Raw genomic sequence first — 18,696 nt, 5'->3', positions numbered from 1 at the left:
GACAGTCTCATCTAAGAGAAAGATGGGCTGTTCTTGCGTGTATCTCACAATTGCAGAATCACCATCATGTCGTAATGACTTCACCCACCTGAGGTCAGATCTAGTCACAATGAGTGATTCTTGTTTGACCACTCTTCATGACATTTTTTTCATACTTCCCCAATTATTTCCTTCCTTCTTACCTTCTGCCACGTCACTTATCTCTGTGTCGTCCTGATATCTGTCGTGTTGCGTTGCATGTTCTATGTTTTGTTTACAGTGTTGTAGATTATTTTATCCTAAACATTAACGTTGAGCATCAGATGGGTTCTGCTGTTTTTTGGCAGTAAATAAACGCTGATCGGATACCATCATTTGTCAGCAGAAATTGTATCCCCGTCTTGAGAAAATTTCAGTAGCCTACAAAACAATTTACGTCCACCGTTCTTCTCCTTCATCCAGTCTTTTTATAACAGCTTTTAAATGGGAAATGTCACTGCATTTTAACAAGCTCTTGTCACACCCCTACCACCTCTAACAACATTGTTCCTGTTTATGTTTGGTCTAAAGTGAGTGTAAGCTACTTTAAAAAAAATTTGAAACAATGAATATCATTTTCTTGTCCTTACAAAGTTCAGGCATGGGTTCCTGCTTGAACAACGTGCCCCTCAAGCAGGAGTTTGTGTACCCGACCACAGCACCAGGTCAAGCCTACGATGCTGATGAACAGTGTCGCCTGCAATATGGGGTCAGATCTCGACAGTGCAAATACTCGGTAAATATAAAATCACTGTTTTAAGGTCTAGGTATTGTCTTGGTTTAATTGAGCGATGATTGGTTTGATAAAAAAAAAAAGATTGTTTGAATGATGGCCTGTAGGAGGTGTTGTGTATATTGCTCTAGTGCACTCTTTCCTCACAACCAAGTTAGAAAATATATTTTCTATTTACTTTCTTTATCTGTTAAGTTTGTGAATGTGGCGTCAGGCTAAAAGACATTTTACTGCTGGAGCTTTTTCCACTGTTTCTTCCAGAAGATAAAACTGAATGGATCTCACATAATTGCCCTATTGTAATAGATAAGAAAATGTGGCCTAAAAGAGGCCATCATTTGAATTTTGTACAATCATTGGTAATTCACCGGATTTCTGTGAACCAAAACAAACACATTCAGCCTTTTGTCTATCAGCGTGTTACTTCCCTCACCCAAACTGAAACCAAATAGCGCTTTACTACCCAGTCACTTTTACAGGGCCAGGTTCAGACTAAATAGACATCTGGAGCAGCAAACTGTTTAATAGACTCATTACTGCAGATACGATGTGGTCCGAGCATATGCTACACTATAAAAGTTATCCCCATGTGCAAAGTTGAAGAAGGAGTGTGTGTGTTTGCTGCTAACCCTTCTAAAGTGATGAAAAAAACACTCAGAGGTTGTCATGCTTCCCACTTTCTTTGGTTATCTCCCTCCCTCTGTTACTTTCACTCTTCTGTCACTCACTCAAACAGGAAGTCTGCAGTGAACTGTGGTGTATGAGCAAAAGCAACCGCTGCATTACCAGCAGCATTCCTGCTGCAGAGGGAACCATCTGTCAGACCAACACTATTGAGAAAGGGGTAAATCATGATCAACAAATGTCGTGTTGGGAGAGAAACTGAGTACCCAACATGTATCATCCTGATACAGTAATTGCTTTTTTGTTTTGGTTGTGAAAATGTTGGACTACAGTGGTGGAAAAAGGTTTTCAGACACCGGTAGCGTTGTGCTGTGCTAATGACAGGGTGACCATGTATTATTTGATGATTAAATAATGTGATGTATTTTTTGCTCAGTTTTGAACACATTTTGTGTTACTTGTGGAGAATTTAGTTTTTTTTTTTTTTTTTATGTAAACAATAAACAAAAAAAATCAGCTGTATTTTTTGGTGTCTCTGTAATTCAGCCACACCTTTTGAAACACAAAAACGATTTTGCACTTAATTTAATATAAATAATTTTTTAATGATAGTATTTGACACATTGGAAGGGAGTCTGAGAGCTTCTTTCCGCCACAGCCAATTTGCTTGTGTAAATGATGATCATTCTAGTCTATTTCAGATGGATCCAACATTAGCATTTCTGTGGGACTGAATTAGGGTCTCACCATCTTTGGTGATGTGACATCTGCTTGATGTAAATCAAGTTTGTGGCCACAACGAGGACAACCCCTCATGTCCTCCTTGCTCATAGTGCAAACATTACTACCGCTTTTCACAAATCTTGGCAAATCCAAGTTCATTTTAGACACCTCTGTAGTTTTCAATTTTCCCCTCCTTCAATCACAAACGACAATACGCGACAACAATTGATGTCACCTATGTGCGTCCACCTACACTCCAGAAATTGAACTAATATTTGTGTCGTTCAGTGGTGCTACAAGAGGGTATGCGTTGCCTATGGAACACGTCCTGAAGGAGTGGACGGTGGCTGGGGACTGTGGACACCATGGGAGGAGTGCAGTAGGACCTGTGGAGGTGGGGTTTCATCATCTGTCAGGCACTGTGACAGCCCCAGGTACAAACATCTCTAGAAAGAGTCAGCTTTGATTTGTATTGTTGTGAAACTGATCAGTTGACTAATAACCTCATTAGTTTTCAATAATATAGTAAATGTTTTACAGTAAAGGTGCTTGATATTTCAGAGTGTCCCTCGATCATCATGGAGAGTTGCGTTTCATAAACAGTAAAAATTGATAATCTACAATCACTTTTTTTCATGAATGGATTTAACTCAATATAACAATTTTAACAGATTCCAAACACTCATCTGTGTCAATTTAGGGATGTGTTTGTGAAACACAACCTGGCCCTCTCTCAGTGATGACTGGTTCCCAATAACTCCCTGGCTGATCCTGCCAGCAGTGTATTCTCGTATCAAAGATTAAGCCAGTCCAAATCTAAGTATGCTCGTCTGGTGCAGTCAAACTGCGAGTGGTTCTGATGCTAGTGAGAACACTTCCATCTTCTTCTACTGTATTTTATTATTGCTTACATTGCTGTATCACCACCCATAGGCAGTGGTCATGCATTTAGGGAGTTGATTTGCTTGTTATATATTTTGTTAATTATTTGTTCAAGGATTCTTTACCATTTAAGTATCTGGCTCATTTTGACATTAGAGCTTCTTGTCCAGGACTGTCCAGGACCCAATATGGTTGAGGTTTAAATCCACAAATCCAGACCATATTTCAAGTTGCTGTGACACTCCCATATTTGGTCTCTGTCCAGAACATGGGTGGTCTGCACATGTCTTCACCATAGATGCTTTGAAACTGATCTTAAGTCCACAAAAAGTGCTTTATTTTGAAAATTCACTGGATCCACTTTTTATCATCTAATTTCCTGCAGAAAGGATTCTCTTGTCTCTAACTTGGCATCGCCTCTGTGCTATTTTTGCACTGCGGTCCGTTTTCCGGATCCAGTCTGCTGGACCGCACTGACTTGGTGTGAGTCAATTGACGTGCATTTCTTCTATTTGCAGCACAGCAAAAAAAAAAAAAAAACAAAGATTTGCAGTGAGTCCAGGGTCATTCCTGAAATTGGGCCTTGAATCATTGGCAAAAAATACAGGATCATGGTAGTTTTGTCTGGTGAGTGATCATATTGGCACAGGTCTGTGCTCTCCGAGTGATTGTAGTTTTTTGGCAAGAAGGGACTTCCTCTCGGGCATTTCCCATCAAGGATTGCCACCACAAGTCTGTCTCCTCCGCCTTAACCTATCTTGTGCGTCCTCCCCAGTCACACCTGTTCTTGTCCATCTCAATGGTTGTCTTCTTCTGCCAAATATAATAGAACTGAACGTGGGTGCTTCTTATGCATCACACCTTTTTTCTTAGTTCATTACACATAGTGTACTGTAAAATAATTCTAGACTAATTTTTCTGTGTCAGCATGGTATAAAAAAAAGAAAAACTATTACTTTAAAGTTGTACCAACAACCTATTACTTGCTCTTGATTGCAACACAGTGTGCTGTATTGGTGAATTTATACGCAGAAAAATAGCATAATGAAGAAAAATTATAAGCAAACTCAAAACAGATGACTCATCAGATCAACCAGATCCTTGGTCTTTTGTTTATTAAAATCAGATATAAACTGACCTGAATCGAGTCCCAGGTTTGTTCCCTACAGTACCACTATTTCTGAGGTTCCAACTGTTCAGATGCTCTGACCCGAGGAGCCTGGCGCTGATTATGCACATGCATGTTATTCTTTATGTCCGGCTAGCACCAGGAGCCTTGTCATATTGATCAATGTTGAATATGGTAAGAACAGGGATTTATAACCAGCTTGTTGTGATGAAGTGATGTCAGAACAGAGTTTATGAAATTGTGCTCAAAGGCGTCTCTGTGTCTTATTAAAGGCCAACCATCGGTGGAAAGTTTTGCCTCGGAGAGAGAAAACGGTTCAGGTCCTGCAACATTGATGTAAGCGTCTTGAGTACCACTGAAATATGTAACCACTTTCTTAAGTGTTGTCAAGCATATGCTTCGATTCATCAAGAGCCTTTGATGTTTTGCTTGAATTTGTTGCAGGAGTGTCCTTTAGGGTCGCGGGATTTCCGGGAGATTCAGTGCTCTGACTTCGACAGTGTTCCTTTCCGAGGAAAATTTTACACCTGGAAGCCGTACAGAGGGGGTAGGTCTTTGAGTCATCTTGTGATAAGCATTGGATTGGTTGCCATCACAAGTGTTTTGTCGTCCTGTCTTTGTAAGCGTACACATGTATCTGATAATCCACATGTGCTATAGTGACCACAGACATGCAAGTTGCAGATGAGTTAAAATCCAAATGAATTCTTCTGAACTGCAAATGTTTTCTTTTTATTGTTCCTGGTTTGGCCTTATTTTGGTGTGTGATCTGCAAATGCACTAGAAATATTCATTTATAGTGAAGAACACATTGTTAAATTTGGAATTAAGAAGCAGAATCTAATCTGCCATAACCGTCAGTGGGTGTGTTTGCTCTCCGTCTGTGTATGGAAATTTGCACTGTCTGTACTGCAGATGCTGGCTACAGAAAGCCATGCGTTCCACAATGCCTTGCAGGAATTTCTGGCCTCTGATTAGTGCCTCTGCACTGTGATGTGAAAGTTAAATAGTTGCGGCCTTTAATCTAGACATCCAGTAACATAATGGCTCTAAGAGTTGACGTTGAGCCAACTGCAACTTCAGGAAACAAGTGCTCTTTTCATCAAGTCAGCTGATTTTAACAATGGAAATCCCTCGCAGCTGTTAAAATAGAAACACAGACTCGACCTCGTGTTAGGGTCAGATCACACCACCTTCTCCCGTTCTGCCTCTTTCAGACCTCCTTCGCTCCTCAATCTCTATTGTCAATAATAAACTTATATCAAAGGTTTCAACTGCAGTGTCATCTCACTTTCACACTACATGAAGAAGACACAAGCCATAAGACCTAATTGCCTGCCAAAGCAAGGCAACATGGGAATTGCAGTTTTCCATGGACTAACCATTTCGTGGCCTAAAAGCACTGCCAATTCTTGTTCTGCCTCTCTTTCAACACAAACTGTACCTTCTCCAGAGCTTCCAGCAAAAATAAAAAGGGGCCAGACTGATGTCAGCAGCCACTCAAGCTGTGTAGCAGCTGGCAAGACAGTTACATTACTGAAGTATGCATAAGGTTTGGCTGGAACGACAAGGCTGTGCTGTGAGTTAAAGTCAAGAAATGAAATAATGTCTTCGGGTTGTATGGTGGAGTTAGCATGGTAACAGCTCAGCATGAAGGTTGCAGGTTCAATCCCAGTGTGAGGCTTTCCTCAGAGCCAACCTTTCTGTGTGGGGTGTGTAGAGTATATTCCCCTTGATACTTGCATGGCTTAGCATATAGGCTAATTTAGTACAGTAGTATTCACATACTGTATGGCTGTCTGTTTCACAAATAAGTTTTAGATTATATATATATATATATATATATATATATATATATATATATATATATATATATATATATATATATATATATATATATATATATATGTTTTTCAAACATGCCTTATTTTCTCACTTGTGGTTTTGACACTGGTTATTTCGGTACAGCCGTTTAATTGTTCGCTCAATGTCCTCATTTTTTCAGTGGCACTTGTTCCCTCAGGTTGTTTTTAGTAGTTTTGTGTCAGTTTGTTCTGTGTGTCTGAGGGAGGCAGTGATCTAATCACGTTCAGCTGTTTGTGTGTCAACACTTAGAAACATGTAATTCCCTCAGCAGGCTGTCATTCTGCGCAGGAGTGATACGCTTGGCTTTGTGGGTGCAAGACTGCAAATCGCTATGGCGGGGTCTGTCTAACCTCATCATATCTAAGACTTGCTGTGTATCAATAACTGCTGCCTTGATACTGTATATAAATAAAGAAAGGACAATCACATTTGCTCTCCAGGAGAGATTTTTCACAAACCTATTAATGGCGCTAATTCAACTCATAGATCTTGTAAACTAGGCCTAGACAGAGGAGACAGATATCATCCAAACTTATATAAACATAAACTCATACATTATCAAATGTTTGTAAGACATTCCTCTCAATTTCTAAAAAGTGAGTTAAGCAGTGATGGTGGTGGTGGAGTCTGGTGGTGACCCGGACCAGGTGGAAAGATGCCCAACTGGAAGTGTGGGCTCCCCTGTGTGGCGTGGGTCACTATCATCCCAAATTGTCACAACATTTGAGGAAAGACTCTCATGCGTGAATGAGTAATGACCTTTGAAGTGAACTCAGTGTATTTGGTGTTTTTTGACAGGTGGTGTGAAGACCTGCTCTCTGAACTGCCTGGCCGAAGGGTACAACTTCTACACGGAGCGAGCCCCGGCTGTGGTGGACGGCACACCTTGCAGAGATGATTCGCTAGACGTGTGTGTGAACGGCGAGTGTAAGGTTAGACAACAGCCCTTTGTGTATTTAGCAGTCAAAGGTATCGATCACCCAGTCCTCCTTTAAGTCTGAAGCAATGATGCATTTTATGCAATGAGTGACTCATTATTGTAGTAAGTGTTGGAGTGTCTGAAGGTTGTAACTGGGGAGAGCAGCAGGAGCAATACAAAGTTATTAGTTTAGTTATATTAGCGAGCGCGTTCTGACGGAAGGTTTTCATTTCTTCTCACATCATTAAGTTTGAATTGTGACCGACAGAATGACACTTCTGACGCGAGAGGTCATTGACATTAAAAGCCGGAGTGCTCTGGAGTTGGAAACAGTGTGTCTAATGAGAGATACATGCCATTGTACTGGTGGAAAATTCACTTCAAGGTTCAGTCAGTTTGCACCCACTTTAAAGCAACTTGGATTGTCTGCTGCTTAAAGATCAATTTATCTACCATGCCAACTCTTGTTTTGGATTTAATGTTACAAGACAGGAGTATAATGTAAAATGAGGAGAATTGTAAGGGCTTACAGTCCTCCTCTCATCACGGTTTCTTTCGGATTTTTTGATGTGGCCGACATTAAAATATCTTTGGAATTTCCGTCCGTCCTAGTTTTTGCCACTTTTTTCTTTACATTGATCGTGATTTAATCAGAATCCAAACTCTGTTTTGATAGATCAGCTGTGGGCACAAGTGCTTGGTACTCCCCACATGATAAAAGTGGACAGCAGAAGTGAGTTTGAGTAGCCTTATTGCAGTAGCTGCTATTCTTTTTTTATATAATTGAAAGGTCTGTCTTGCAGGAAATCATTTAAATATGTGGCCGTTAAACATGACCATAGCCGTGCGGGTGCTTTTTTCCCTTTTGAGCTAATGGAGACAATGACAGAGATTAAACTGGCTGTTGATCTCTGTAATTGTAGAAGAAATTTGCAGGTCACTTTCACATGAATATAGCAAAAGAATCGTATTTCATCTATTTTTGTGTGTAGCTCAACTTTGTCCAAAAAGCAGAAAGTCCAACAAAAGGATTTGTTTATCAACATCCCTTCTGTTCTCTGCTTTTCTCTCCCATTTCTTTCCTTCCTACTCAGCTCCCCTCAGTAGAAACTCGGTGACCCGCCTGCTTGGCTGTCTTCACTGCAGTCTGGCTTTCCATCCCTTTAAAACTTTGGCCATCTTTTCTCTTCTCTTCTGTGCTCTTCATTTTGTGAATAGTTCAAACGACGGGGATGCCAAAGGGGTACATATACATTGTTTTTGTTTGCTGCCTAATCTTATTCCAGTCATTTGGTCCATGGCACACACAATATGAAGAACATGAAGGTCGGAAAGCGAAACAGAAAGTTACAGTGGACCGTCAAGATTGGAGAGCAGGAACCTGATGTGCTACAGTCGCACTTCCATGAGCTCAGCTGCTCGTAATATTCTGTGCCCTAAGTCCTAGAAAAGGAACAAGATTAATTGAGTTGTATGTACTTGTGTGACCTTGGTTTGCTGTGTCCTGCTGTCTGAAAGTACTGTTTATGAAGGTTGTGGGGTTCTTTTTTTCATCTTTGAGAAATAATCAAAATGTATTATTGAATAAATTCATATTATTCATTGATTCATATTATTACATATTATTACTCATTATTACTGACCAGTGCTGCAGTAATTGTTTTGGTTTGCCTGGGAAAACTTCTCAAATCAACTTGGTAATAGGGGACCCAGACATGACTCAGAGTTCTGGATCTGCTCGACTGTGGGACCTCCTTATCGCCCTCTATTATTAACACTTGACACTTACATATGAGGCTGTGAGCACTTTCTCTTGTTTAGGTTTGCTTTAGAATCTGAGCAGAACCACCTGCGTTACTCATCATCAGACTTATTTATGTGAGTTACGACTGCAGCATCATGTCTGAAAACACATCTGGATGAACCATCTGGTAGATCTGGGCTTTTGTGAAAGAGGCCTGGAAGACATTAGCACTAATCCAACAGCCTGCTCTCTGACACCTCTTGACTGTGCCCCTTCACCCTTGAACCCCAGTGACCCTGCGACGCTATCTTCTTGCAGCACGTCGGCTGCGATCGGGTTCTCGGCTCAGACGTTCGTGAGGATCGTTGCCGGATCTGCGGGGGAGACGGAAGCAGCTGTGTGTCTGTTGAGGGCGTTTTCAATGACTCCCTGCCTGAAGGAGGTGACTCTTTTTTTTTTAACTTCCTTTTAAGTTTAGCTGCAGCCAATTATAGACATGAATTTGAAAGAATATCCTAAAATGAATGTCTTAACAGCAGAAACATGGCTGTGAGGGTTGACAAGATTAGGAAAGAAATAGATATATCAATAATATTTAAACTGAACACTGTGATAAAAAGGAGTTTTTAAAGGTGGAGGTGCACGTTGTCCTTTGGGTCTCCATTGGCAGGGTGTTCCTGAGCTGCGGGGCCCTGGCACGTGTTCAACAATGCTTGGGAGAGGTCAACTTGCCCGAGAGCTTGCTCGACAATTCAAGTTTCTTTTCTTCAAATCTTTAATTTCCACCACATAAATGTAATCTAAATTAAGTCTGCATTTACTCTTCACCCTTATATAGTTAACTGGACACGTGGAAGACAGATTTAGTTGAGATCTTAGCAGTGTGGCTTGAGGTCCGGCTGCTGTCCATTCTATTTTGGGTTGTATTCTTCCCACAAGAGAAACTCTGAATTCCCTCTCCCGTCAACACTTCATGCTCACTCCCACACATGTTGTGGTGCCTTGGACCACAGTAACCAGTCCAAACTGTCAACCTCAGTTGAGGCCTGAGCCGACCGGAATTATCAACTTGTGCTTAAAAAAGAGCACATTGGCTGGACTGGAAGAATTTTGTGTTTTATATTGAAGCTGGCAACCACATGGACGGTTATAGAGCAATAATTATAGAAATCTCAGGAAGTACAGTGGTTTGCTAGCAACCAATGGACAGATGGTTGGATCTTGAGACAAGCTTCAAAACCCGTAGTCCAAGATGAGTCACAAACCCCTTCAACCTGAAGATGCTTGTAGAATAAACCATGTCCAATATTAACCTGTTCCTTATCAGAAGACGCATTTCTACTATGGTAGGATGGTAGACCTTGGATGTTAACTGTGACATAACATGTCAAATAAACAGACATATCTCCAAAACTGTCAAGACTTCCAACCTTAATCTACATATTCTACAAGTTATATGTATAAGTATAGGCGAAGGCAAAGATGAAGACGTTAATATCAGTATAAACTGTGCAGTGACACGGCTGTTTGTATACTGTGTATGTGGACATGCGCTTTCTGCAACAATGCAACTTCTGCTGCCTGCATTAATGATTAAAGTGATTGTGACTCATTTTTGTCCACAATTGTGTTCTATTACACATAACGTCCAAGAGGCCTGGGGAGAACCTCCTCAGGGTCTTCCTGTCTTGATTGTCCTGTCTTGTTGATGTACTGTGTTCTGTGTTGGTTTTGCCTGTGTGTCCTCTTACAGTCAAACACATAACATACTTTGAATTCCTTATGACATCACCCTTCATGAGGCTCTTGTTGGGGTGCTAATGAATGAAAGGTATGATTACTGTTATTATTCCATGTCTCTCTATTTTTGCTTTAAAGCCCAATAGGGTTTATGATTTTGAAGGTTTTCATCTGTAACCACTTCCATCTCAAGCCAGGAGTCCTTGGAGGTGTCGTAGACTGATTTATGAGGAGAAGAATCATTCAGTCATGTCTACAGCTAGTATATGCATCTTCTGAACTCTTGAAGCCTTAAACCAGAGCTTCTCTCCCTCTCAATGATTTAAAGCGATTCTGTCAGCTGGCACATGCTTCTGCAGTATGAACGTAAATACGATTTATAACTCAGAGGAAAGCAAATCGTGAATGCTATCATGTTTCATATGACTGTGAAATTTAGGATTTCTTAAATAATAGAAGATGAATGGATCAAGAGGACATATTTTTCGGATGTGTGATGCAAGATGGGTGAGGGGTCGCTGAAGAGTCAATCATGTCTTTATTTGTCTAAGATGCTTAGAAAATAATTATCGGAGTCGTCCACACATTGACCAGGGTCAGTCCTGCCTCAGAGCAGCAGGAAGAGGTCAAACCCCTCCTTGTCTCTTGTGGTCAGTGTGCTGAATGGAGTCGTGTTATTCCACAGTGAGGGTAAAGTTATTTGCAAAACCACCAGCAGGAAGGAGGAGAAATTCAGATCAGAACTGAGATGAGCTTACAAAGGCAGAGACACAAAAGCAGATGGAGGCAGCAGAGAAAACCAGCAAAGCTGCATCTTGGCACAGCTTTTGCTCTCGAGCAAAGAACCAAGCAGCTGAGAGCAGCTGCCCAGGAATGCAGCTGGAATCCGCTGCCTCTGCTCAGTCCCACAGAGCTAAACACTGCGTGTGCATCATTCTTCATATTGTCATGAGAATACAACCTCATTATTTGACTGTGTTTGTCTTGCAGGTTATGAAGAAGTCGTCAAAATACCTAAAGGCTCAGTCTTCATACATATTCAAGAACTCAACATTTCCCTGAACTACCTTGGTGAGAGGAGTTTCGACTTTTGTTTGGTCACATGTCAATATGATGTCATATCATGTCATTTCATGTCATATCATGAAATTTTAACATTCATAGTGTATCAAAGCAGTACAACACTAGAGATGAATCCACAAGTGACAGATAGAATAAAATCATGCCATTATCAGTAACTCAGCTGAAAGTGAATACTGATACTTGCATTGCAGTACAATAAAGTTAAAATCAAGAAAGGTCATGTTTACTGCATAAACATGCCCATTTGTTGTTCAGTCAACACTCTTTTCTATATCTCATCCCCAGTGTTGAAAAGCAAAAGTGATCAGTACTTTATCAACGGGAAGCTCACCATTGACACGCCACGAAGGTTTGAGATTGGTGGAACCACTTTTCACTACCGGCGACCCACCGACGCACCCGAAACTCTCGAGGCCCTGGGCCCGACGAATATGACCCTCACTGTCATGGTAACCGCAAGTGAGAAACAAGCACTATTGTTGGAGGAGACACATTGATGTGTATTTGTATGTAGGTGCTGGTGAGGGAGGAGAACCCTGGCATTCACTTTCGTTTCAATCCCCCTGTGAGCCGGGAGTCACATGTGGGATTTGCGTGGCATTACACTTCATGGTCTCGCTGCTCAGCTCTGTGTGCTGGAGGTAAATCATCAGGGAGACGACTCCATGGTCATCATTGCAAACGTTCTGTCTTTGTTGTGATGCTGGTGTCCCTGTTGTCAGGTGTGCAGATCCAACAGGTGGTGTGTAAGAAACTGGGTGACCATTCTGTTGTCTACAACCACTTCTGTGAAAAGAGGAACAAACCCAAAGAAAAGCGAAGGTCCTGCAATACTGAGCCCTGCTCTCCAAAGTACGTTTTTTTTTATGATTTGTCCAGTAAGTGAAACAGTTGCTCCGAGTTTTGCATATTTTATGAGAAACCCTGAGGATAAGAATTCTAGTATGCTCATCAAGGGTTTAAAAATCTCATGTGTGCAAAATAGTCTTTATGTTATGACAGTTTGACAAAAGTGGCTTAAACACACATTAGAGCACTACAGATTATAATGGTGCTTGTGGTTCCCTAGACAGATTTTTGTTTGTCTGTGTGGCGTGCACTCTTCTTGTCTACCTGTCAGTGTCTGATTAAATAATGACTCTACTGGCCCCTGCTCTTCATCAGTTGGTGGACCGGAGAGTGGTCGGAGTGCAGCCGAAGCTGTAATGGCGGGCTTCAGACACGCGAGGTCTTGTGTAAAAGAAGGATATCTGGGGCAGAGGAAAAAGTCCTGGATGACTCAGCTTGCAACCCCACACGGCCTCCGCTCACTGAGCCCTGCAATAACCACAGCTGCCCACCAGAATGGCTGGCTCTTGACTGGTCAGAGGTAAGCAGACAGAGGTCAGCAGTGAGTGTGTGTGAGTATGTGTGGCCAACATTTTTCACACTGCTGATGTGCATCAAGAACCTTGCTTTATTTGACTTTCTACTGGATCTCGAACATCTTTCTGATGAACTACTTGGGTCTCTAAATGTCACCTGATCCGGGACCAACCTGATCCAGGTTGGATGTTCAGCTGCGGATCAGACTGCACAATCTGCTTCAGGTTAATGAAGGCACCATGAGCTAGTGCTCTACTGGGGTTGGACAAAATAATGGAAACACCTTAAAGCTAAAAAAGCTTTAAGGTGTTTCCATTATTTTGTCCAACCCCTATATTACTCTTTAGTGCAACAGCCACAGCAGGAACACAGCAGGACATTTTTTAAGCAATCATAAATCTGAGGTCCTTACTTTTTCTATCATAGAAGTCTAAATTAGACATGGTTAGAAAGAGTCTATTCAAATATTTTTCTTTCTTTCTTTTCACAAAGCTGAAATAACCACATTCATGCTCTTAGTTGTCACTCACAGAAACATCTGAACATGCAACCCCAGCACAGAGACAAACCCATCACCCGGAACATCCTGCATCAACAGTGATTAATAGCCTGATTCATTGCGGCATGGATTTTATCCGACTTTGTTTCGTCTACAGCATTATGTGCTGGTTTGCCTGTGATGGGACTGATGGTCGAACTGCTTCATACTTTACTTATTATGGACCTGTAGTGACCCTGTACTTTGTTAATGTGCTAGCCTCTGATCAGTGTGTCATGCTAGTGTAGTCGCGTAGTATTTAAACTGTATGTATTCAGTGCTGGCGGAAAACTCGACTTACATTCATACTGGTCATTACGTGGCTCCATTCAAGTGCAGGTATTTTGCAGCGTAGGTATTCTTTTCAATAGCAATCAGGAATCACATGTCATGTGTGGACTGACCTGGTGCTGTATTGTGATTTTGACTGAATGTTTCATGAAGAACACTCTGTTTCAGTCTGATGGAACATCGGGTGACCATTAAGAGTTAAAATCAACCGATTCTGTTTTGTTTTGTTTTTTTTTTGCTTGAATGGCTCATGGGCAGAAAATGCTTCCTATTTTCTTCCTGCAGCTCAGTCTCACATCTGAGTCCAGATTCACTTGTGTCTGAAGTCCGACAGCCCTCATCTTTCCTCTGACGTTTGTCTGCAGCAGCAGGAGAAGAAATTATGTCCAGCTGATTTACAGACACAGGCTTGGCTTTCTTTCATACAGCTGCTGCCCTCTGCTGATCAAATTAAAAGCTCTCTTTTTTTCAGGCTGTGGCCGCAGTGACCCCCAACAGCCCCCTCCCTTTGCTTCTGTCTGACTGTTCGTCATGCGTTTCCTGTTCTCTCTGTGCAGTGTACGCCCAGTTGTGGACCGGGTTACAGGCACCGTGTGGTCTTGTGCAAGAGTGGAGAGAGTGGAGACACACTGCCAGAGTCCAAGTGCTCCAAACAAGGGCGACCCACCTCCAAGGTGCGCTGCAATCTGCAGCGCTGCCCGCCATCTCAGTGGGTGACAGGACCCTGGGGCGAAGTAAGTAATCCCGTGGACAGAAGACAGAAGCCCATTACGAACGCTATTCACAATCCTGAGTTAAAGATTGAGAAGCGATTGGCACAATAGTCAATGTTAAAAATCAAGATTTTTCATTACAGATAATATTGTTTTCATCTTTGTACCGTTTCCATCTGAGAATACAGTCAGGCCGATATCTATCATTCGTAAATTTCTGCACCGTCATTGAAAATGATGACATCAAATCATTACATCACATGTATGAAACACATGTATGAATGAGATAAGGTCACCGCTGTAAGCACAGGGTCCTGACATACATTTAATCTCTTCTTAGATCTCATGCTGTCCATCATTCCGGCTGTGCTTCCCACACTCTGACCTCCCTGTTAACACTTTTGTGTTCATCACCACTTTGTGCTTCAGTGTTCTGCCAAATGTGGGCTGGGTCAGGAGATGCGTTCCGTCCAGTGTCTGACACACACCGGTCAGCCGTCCAACGACTGCCTTGAGCACCACCGGCCCGCAGCAATGCAGCAGTGCAAGAGCAAATGTGACCTCAGTCTGCCCATCAGCACAGACAACCCCGAAGGTCAGGGGTCACTCTCTTACCACTTTGGCTCAAAATAGAATTAATGTTCAACATCAACTTAGTATTACTGATTATTGCCCTTGAATAACACATACAATACAAAGTTATGTTGTTATTTTAACAAGTAAGTTCAGTTGTAAGTTCACGATTGTTTAGTAACAGTTATCCTAAAATAGTTGAAGTGTCACTGCTGTGAATATTTTCATGTTATTGTTGTTACTGTACTGTATTCATTATGGCAGATGTTCCCCATAAATGTAATAAGTAGTCAAACAAAAACAAAAGCTGAGCCTAAATTTTCATGTATTTCCGACCAAATCGATGAGGTACCGATACAAATTAATTTGGAAAATATTCCTGTTTTCTAATCCTAGTCTTGTTGGTCTGTCAACGTTTCCATCACATAATATGCAACATTTTTTTACACCCTGCAGAGTGCAAAGACGTGAACACGGTGGCCTACTGCCCCCTGGTGCTCAGATTCAAGTTCTGCAGCCGTCCGTATTTCAGACAAATGTGCTGCAAGACCTGCCAGGGACACTGACCTGGACCCTGAGGATCTCTGGCAACCACCTTTGGGGGTTTGATTTCATACAAAAGCACACACTCAGCGTAAACTCGTTTCTGTGGATACTTTCCCAGTCCAGGCCGAACCCGGTCAGCTCGGCAGGCCACGCCGTGTCTGAGCTAAGTCCGACATTCCACTGGAGGGCGAGCTGCTGAAACAGAGACAGAGGGAGGAGGAGATTCTATGTGAAACTAGACTTCTTCCGTTCCTTCATCCTTCTTCCATCTCTCCGATCAAGCCCTCTGCTGCTCTACATTGGTGCTACTTTTCTCTGGCCACATCACTGATGGCAAAGTCTAACATCTGCTCTCTTGACAAGAGGATTTTATTGTTGTTGTTTAGCCATTGAAATGCTATAAAGAAGTAATCTTCCACGTATTCTTTCTCCGTTGGAGTGTTAGGTCAGCTAAGGAAAACAATTCGAAGTTGGGATGGCAGCTGTCATTTTTGATCTTAAAAAAAAATAATGTGAAAAACAATTGAACAATAAGAACTTTCGAACTAAATTAAACAGAATTCACCAGAGGATTTTTGGAAATCCCTTCAGAATGTAGTCCATTTTTCATACTTCATTACAAACCAGTCCAGTTTAACATGCTGTTGTGTAGCAAAACTGCTATGAAAACTTGACGGATTGGTGCTGCGTCTTATTGAGGATGGTCTGTCGCGGTGCAGAGCACTGTTTGTTGTCACAAGCTTATTGACCGAAAGAACAAGCCAGCACGGCACAACCTCAGAAGAAGATAGCTGAGCCACCTCGCTCAGGTTAACAATCTGTTTTTAAAAGTGTATTTTCTGCCAGCATGTTTAGTGTCAATTTGAAACAGTATATTGGAAGTGAATCCTACACCGAAACATCATCAGCTTCAGCTCAGACCTCAGAAAGTACCCACGAGTTATTTATATTTGAATCTATAATGGCCATATTATACTCTTGTATCGTTTCCATTCATATTATCATGTTATTATTTCTATCTGATAATCCTTACTTGACCACTTGTCTTCACGCTTTGTTGTGTATATCCACTCTTGTCATTTATATGTACACAGTACGAGTTTGCACAAAGTGTCAAAAGCCACAGGACCTGTTTTCGTATTGTATTTGTCTGTCTATTGCTCTGGTGTCAGTTGTGCATCACTACAGTTTCACGATGCTAGTCATGTGAGCAAAATCATTTGACTCACATCTTCATCACGTCATTCACCTCTGCTCACAACTGCTGGTGTTCATCAGTGCGTCAGCCCTGTGAGCTGGTGGATAGATGTTGGAGTGAAAACCACTTACCTCACTGATTTGTCTCCAACACGAAATATGTCAGCTATTTATGGCACTGTCGGTCTGACTAACTCGGTGTGAGCAACAACACAAACACACACATGACCACTATGACAGGGGAGTGGTTTTAAGGGCAGACGTCAGTAAATGATTCACTCATTTCTTCACCCATTGAGAGACTTGCTCTTTTTTCATCAAACTGCTGCTTCAGCCTTCTTGTGTATCTTTGGATCTGCTGTGTCAGATGTCCAAGGTCAATGTGATGCCAGATCTCCTCTTACGTGAACACAGTACACCTGCAGCTCACAAATCGACACATGCTTACAGTGTTTGAAAAAAATACTGTGTTGGTTTTGTGGGCATCCGTTGCAATGTGCTTTTATTTTTGGTGCTTAAGTTTAAAAATGGTGCTTACCACTTGTTTCTGTCAGAAGTGTTTTTACAAGGAAGGACAGTGAAAATAATGAGAGCCACTCACCCACTGCATTGATGATAATAGAGTTATGGTCCCATTCTCCACAAACCTTATTAAATGCTGTCTTCCTTTTTTTCTTTTTGTTTATATGAAAGCATTACGGATACATTTTCCAATGTCAAAAAGGAGAGAACACCCTTCCTGCTGTTGTGAATCCCACATGATGCAGTCCAATGGCAAGCTTTATTCACCAGGCTAGTCACCAAATGTTTTTTTTTAACTTTTAAGAACTATAACTTCACAAAAAAACGTTTAAATATGTTGCAGTTGCGTATTTAGATCAGAAATTTCCCTTTGCCTCCTGGTGGCGACATCATGTAGCACGCATTAATACAGACTGGCTTAAGCTAAAAGAAAAACAGTCTGACCGGTACAGATTGATTGTGTCCATTTTTGATTTCTTGTCTTTCACTATTGAGGGTCACACTCCGATTAAGCTAAATTTCCTCGATTGAGAAACATTTATAAATAGATTTCAAAAAAAGAAATGGGCCATGTGCTTGTTGAGCGCTTTCATTTCCTAAATTTGCCACACGTTCTTTCCTGCCCGTCCAATGTGTGTACGTGGTTTCGCTATTTTTGTGAGGACATTTTACTTTGTGGGGACATTTTTGCCAGTCCCACAAGGTTTAGCCTTAATTTGAGGATACAAATTTCTAAATAACTGGGTCACTATAACTCAGATTTCAGTTTGGCTAAGGTGGTTAGCCATGTGTTTTGGATGGTTAGATTTAGAGGGAGAGGCGTTATGGCAATGAGTGTCCTCACAGCAGTGATGGAAAGATGGATTTCGTTTAAATGCTCTTCCGGGCGAGCTCGTCATTTTTAACAAAAATGATGTTGCTCCTGAAAACTTTTGAAGACTGATAGACCTTGCCTAACCAACCACACATTGGACAGCACCATATGTTTTTTACTTACGGATGAGAGTCGCAATTGAGCATCATTGTTCACCTGCACATACGCTGTTGATCATGTTAAATCGCTCCTCAAATTGCAGTTCATACTGACAAGTGAGCCACTTGAACCTGAGCAGACAAGGGTGACAGAGCTGGTAATGGTTGTCATGTTCTCACATGCTAATTATAATGTACTGTATGTTATCGATGGTGAATCTGTTGTCTCCATTTTTAAAAAAGGAAGTATTAAACTGATCACATGTTGGTTTGAACGCTGTCTTTCTTTCCACTTGTGTAATAATCTAATAAGTTGATAGTGTTGAAAATATGTCATGGGATCAACCATGAGTTCATCCTGTTTTATACAGTTGTGGTGAATACTTTACATACACTTGTAAAGAAGATCATGTCATGGCTCCCTTCATCTTCCAGTTATGTATACAAATCTACTTTTTCTGTGATTGGAACATATACTTTATTCTTTGTCACAAAAAGATATTCATGAAGACTTTATT

The 18,696-nt window shown here is 41.4% G+C and overlaps 1 protein-coding gene across 3 annotated transcripts in view; it reads left to right on the top strand.

Annotated features, from left to right (window-relative positions):
• adamts10 (ADAM metallopeptidase with thrombospondin type 1 motif, 10) overlaps positions 1-18,407 on the top strand; it is a 40,597-nt gene extending 22,190 nt beyond the window's left edge. For 2 of the 3 annotated variants that reach the window (XM_053853978.1, XM_053853977.1), the window contains exons 12-25: positions 613-754; positions 1,488-1,595; positions 2,387-2,532; positions 4,382-4,445; positions 4,554-4,656; positions 6,774-6,907; positions 8,957-9,080; positions 11,369-11,449; positions 11,747-11,910; positions 11,976-12,313; positions 12,626-12,830; positions 14,213-14,389; positions 14,798-14,963; positions 15,398-18,407. In XM_053853978.1, coding sequence (XP_053709953.1) covers positions 613-754; positions 1,488-1,595; positions 2,387-2,532; positions 4,382-4,445; positions 4,554-4,656; positions 6,774-6,907; positions 8,957-9,080; positions 11,369-11,449; positions 11,747-11,910; positions 11,976-12,313; positions 12,626-12,830; positions 14,213-14,389; positions 14,798-14,963; positions 15,398-15,507 — 2,062 coding nt within the window. In that variant the 3' untranslated portion in view covers positions 15,508-18,407. The remainder of the gene's footprint in view (positions 1-612; positions 755-1,487; positions 1,596-2,386; positions 2,533-4,381; positions 4,446-4,553; positions 4,657-6,773; positions 6,908-8,956; positions 9,081-11,368; positions 11,450-11,746; positions 11,911-11,975; positions 12,314-12,625; positions 12,831-14,212; positions 14,390-14,797; positions 14,964-15,397) is intronic. The other variant, XM_053853979.1, reaches the window with a different exon arrangement.
• Positions 18,408-18,696: the final 289 nt, after the last annotated feature.

Source organism: Synchiropus splendidus, chromosome 1 (assembly GCF_027744825.2).
Source record: "Synchiropus splendidus isolate RoL2022-P1 chromosome 1, RoL_Sspl_1.0, whole genome shotgun sequence".
NCBI lineage: Eukaryota > Metazoa > Chordata > Actinopteri > Syngnathiformes > Callionymidae > Synchiropus > Synchiropus splendidus.
This window is presented reverse-complemented; position numbering and strand designations above follow the sequence as displayed.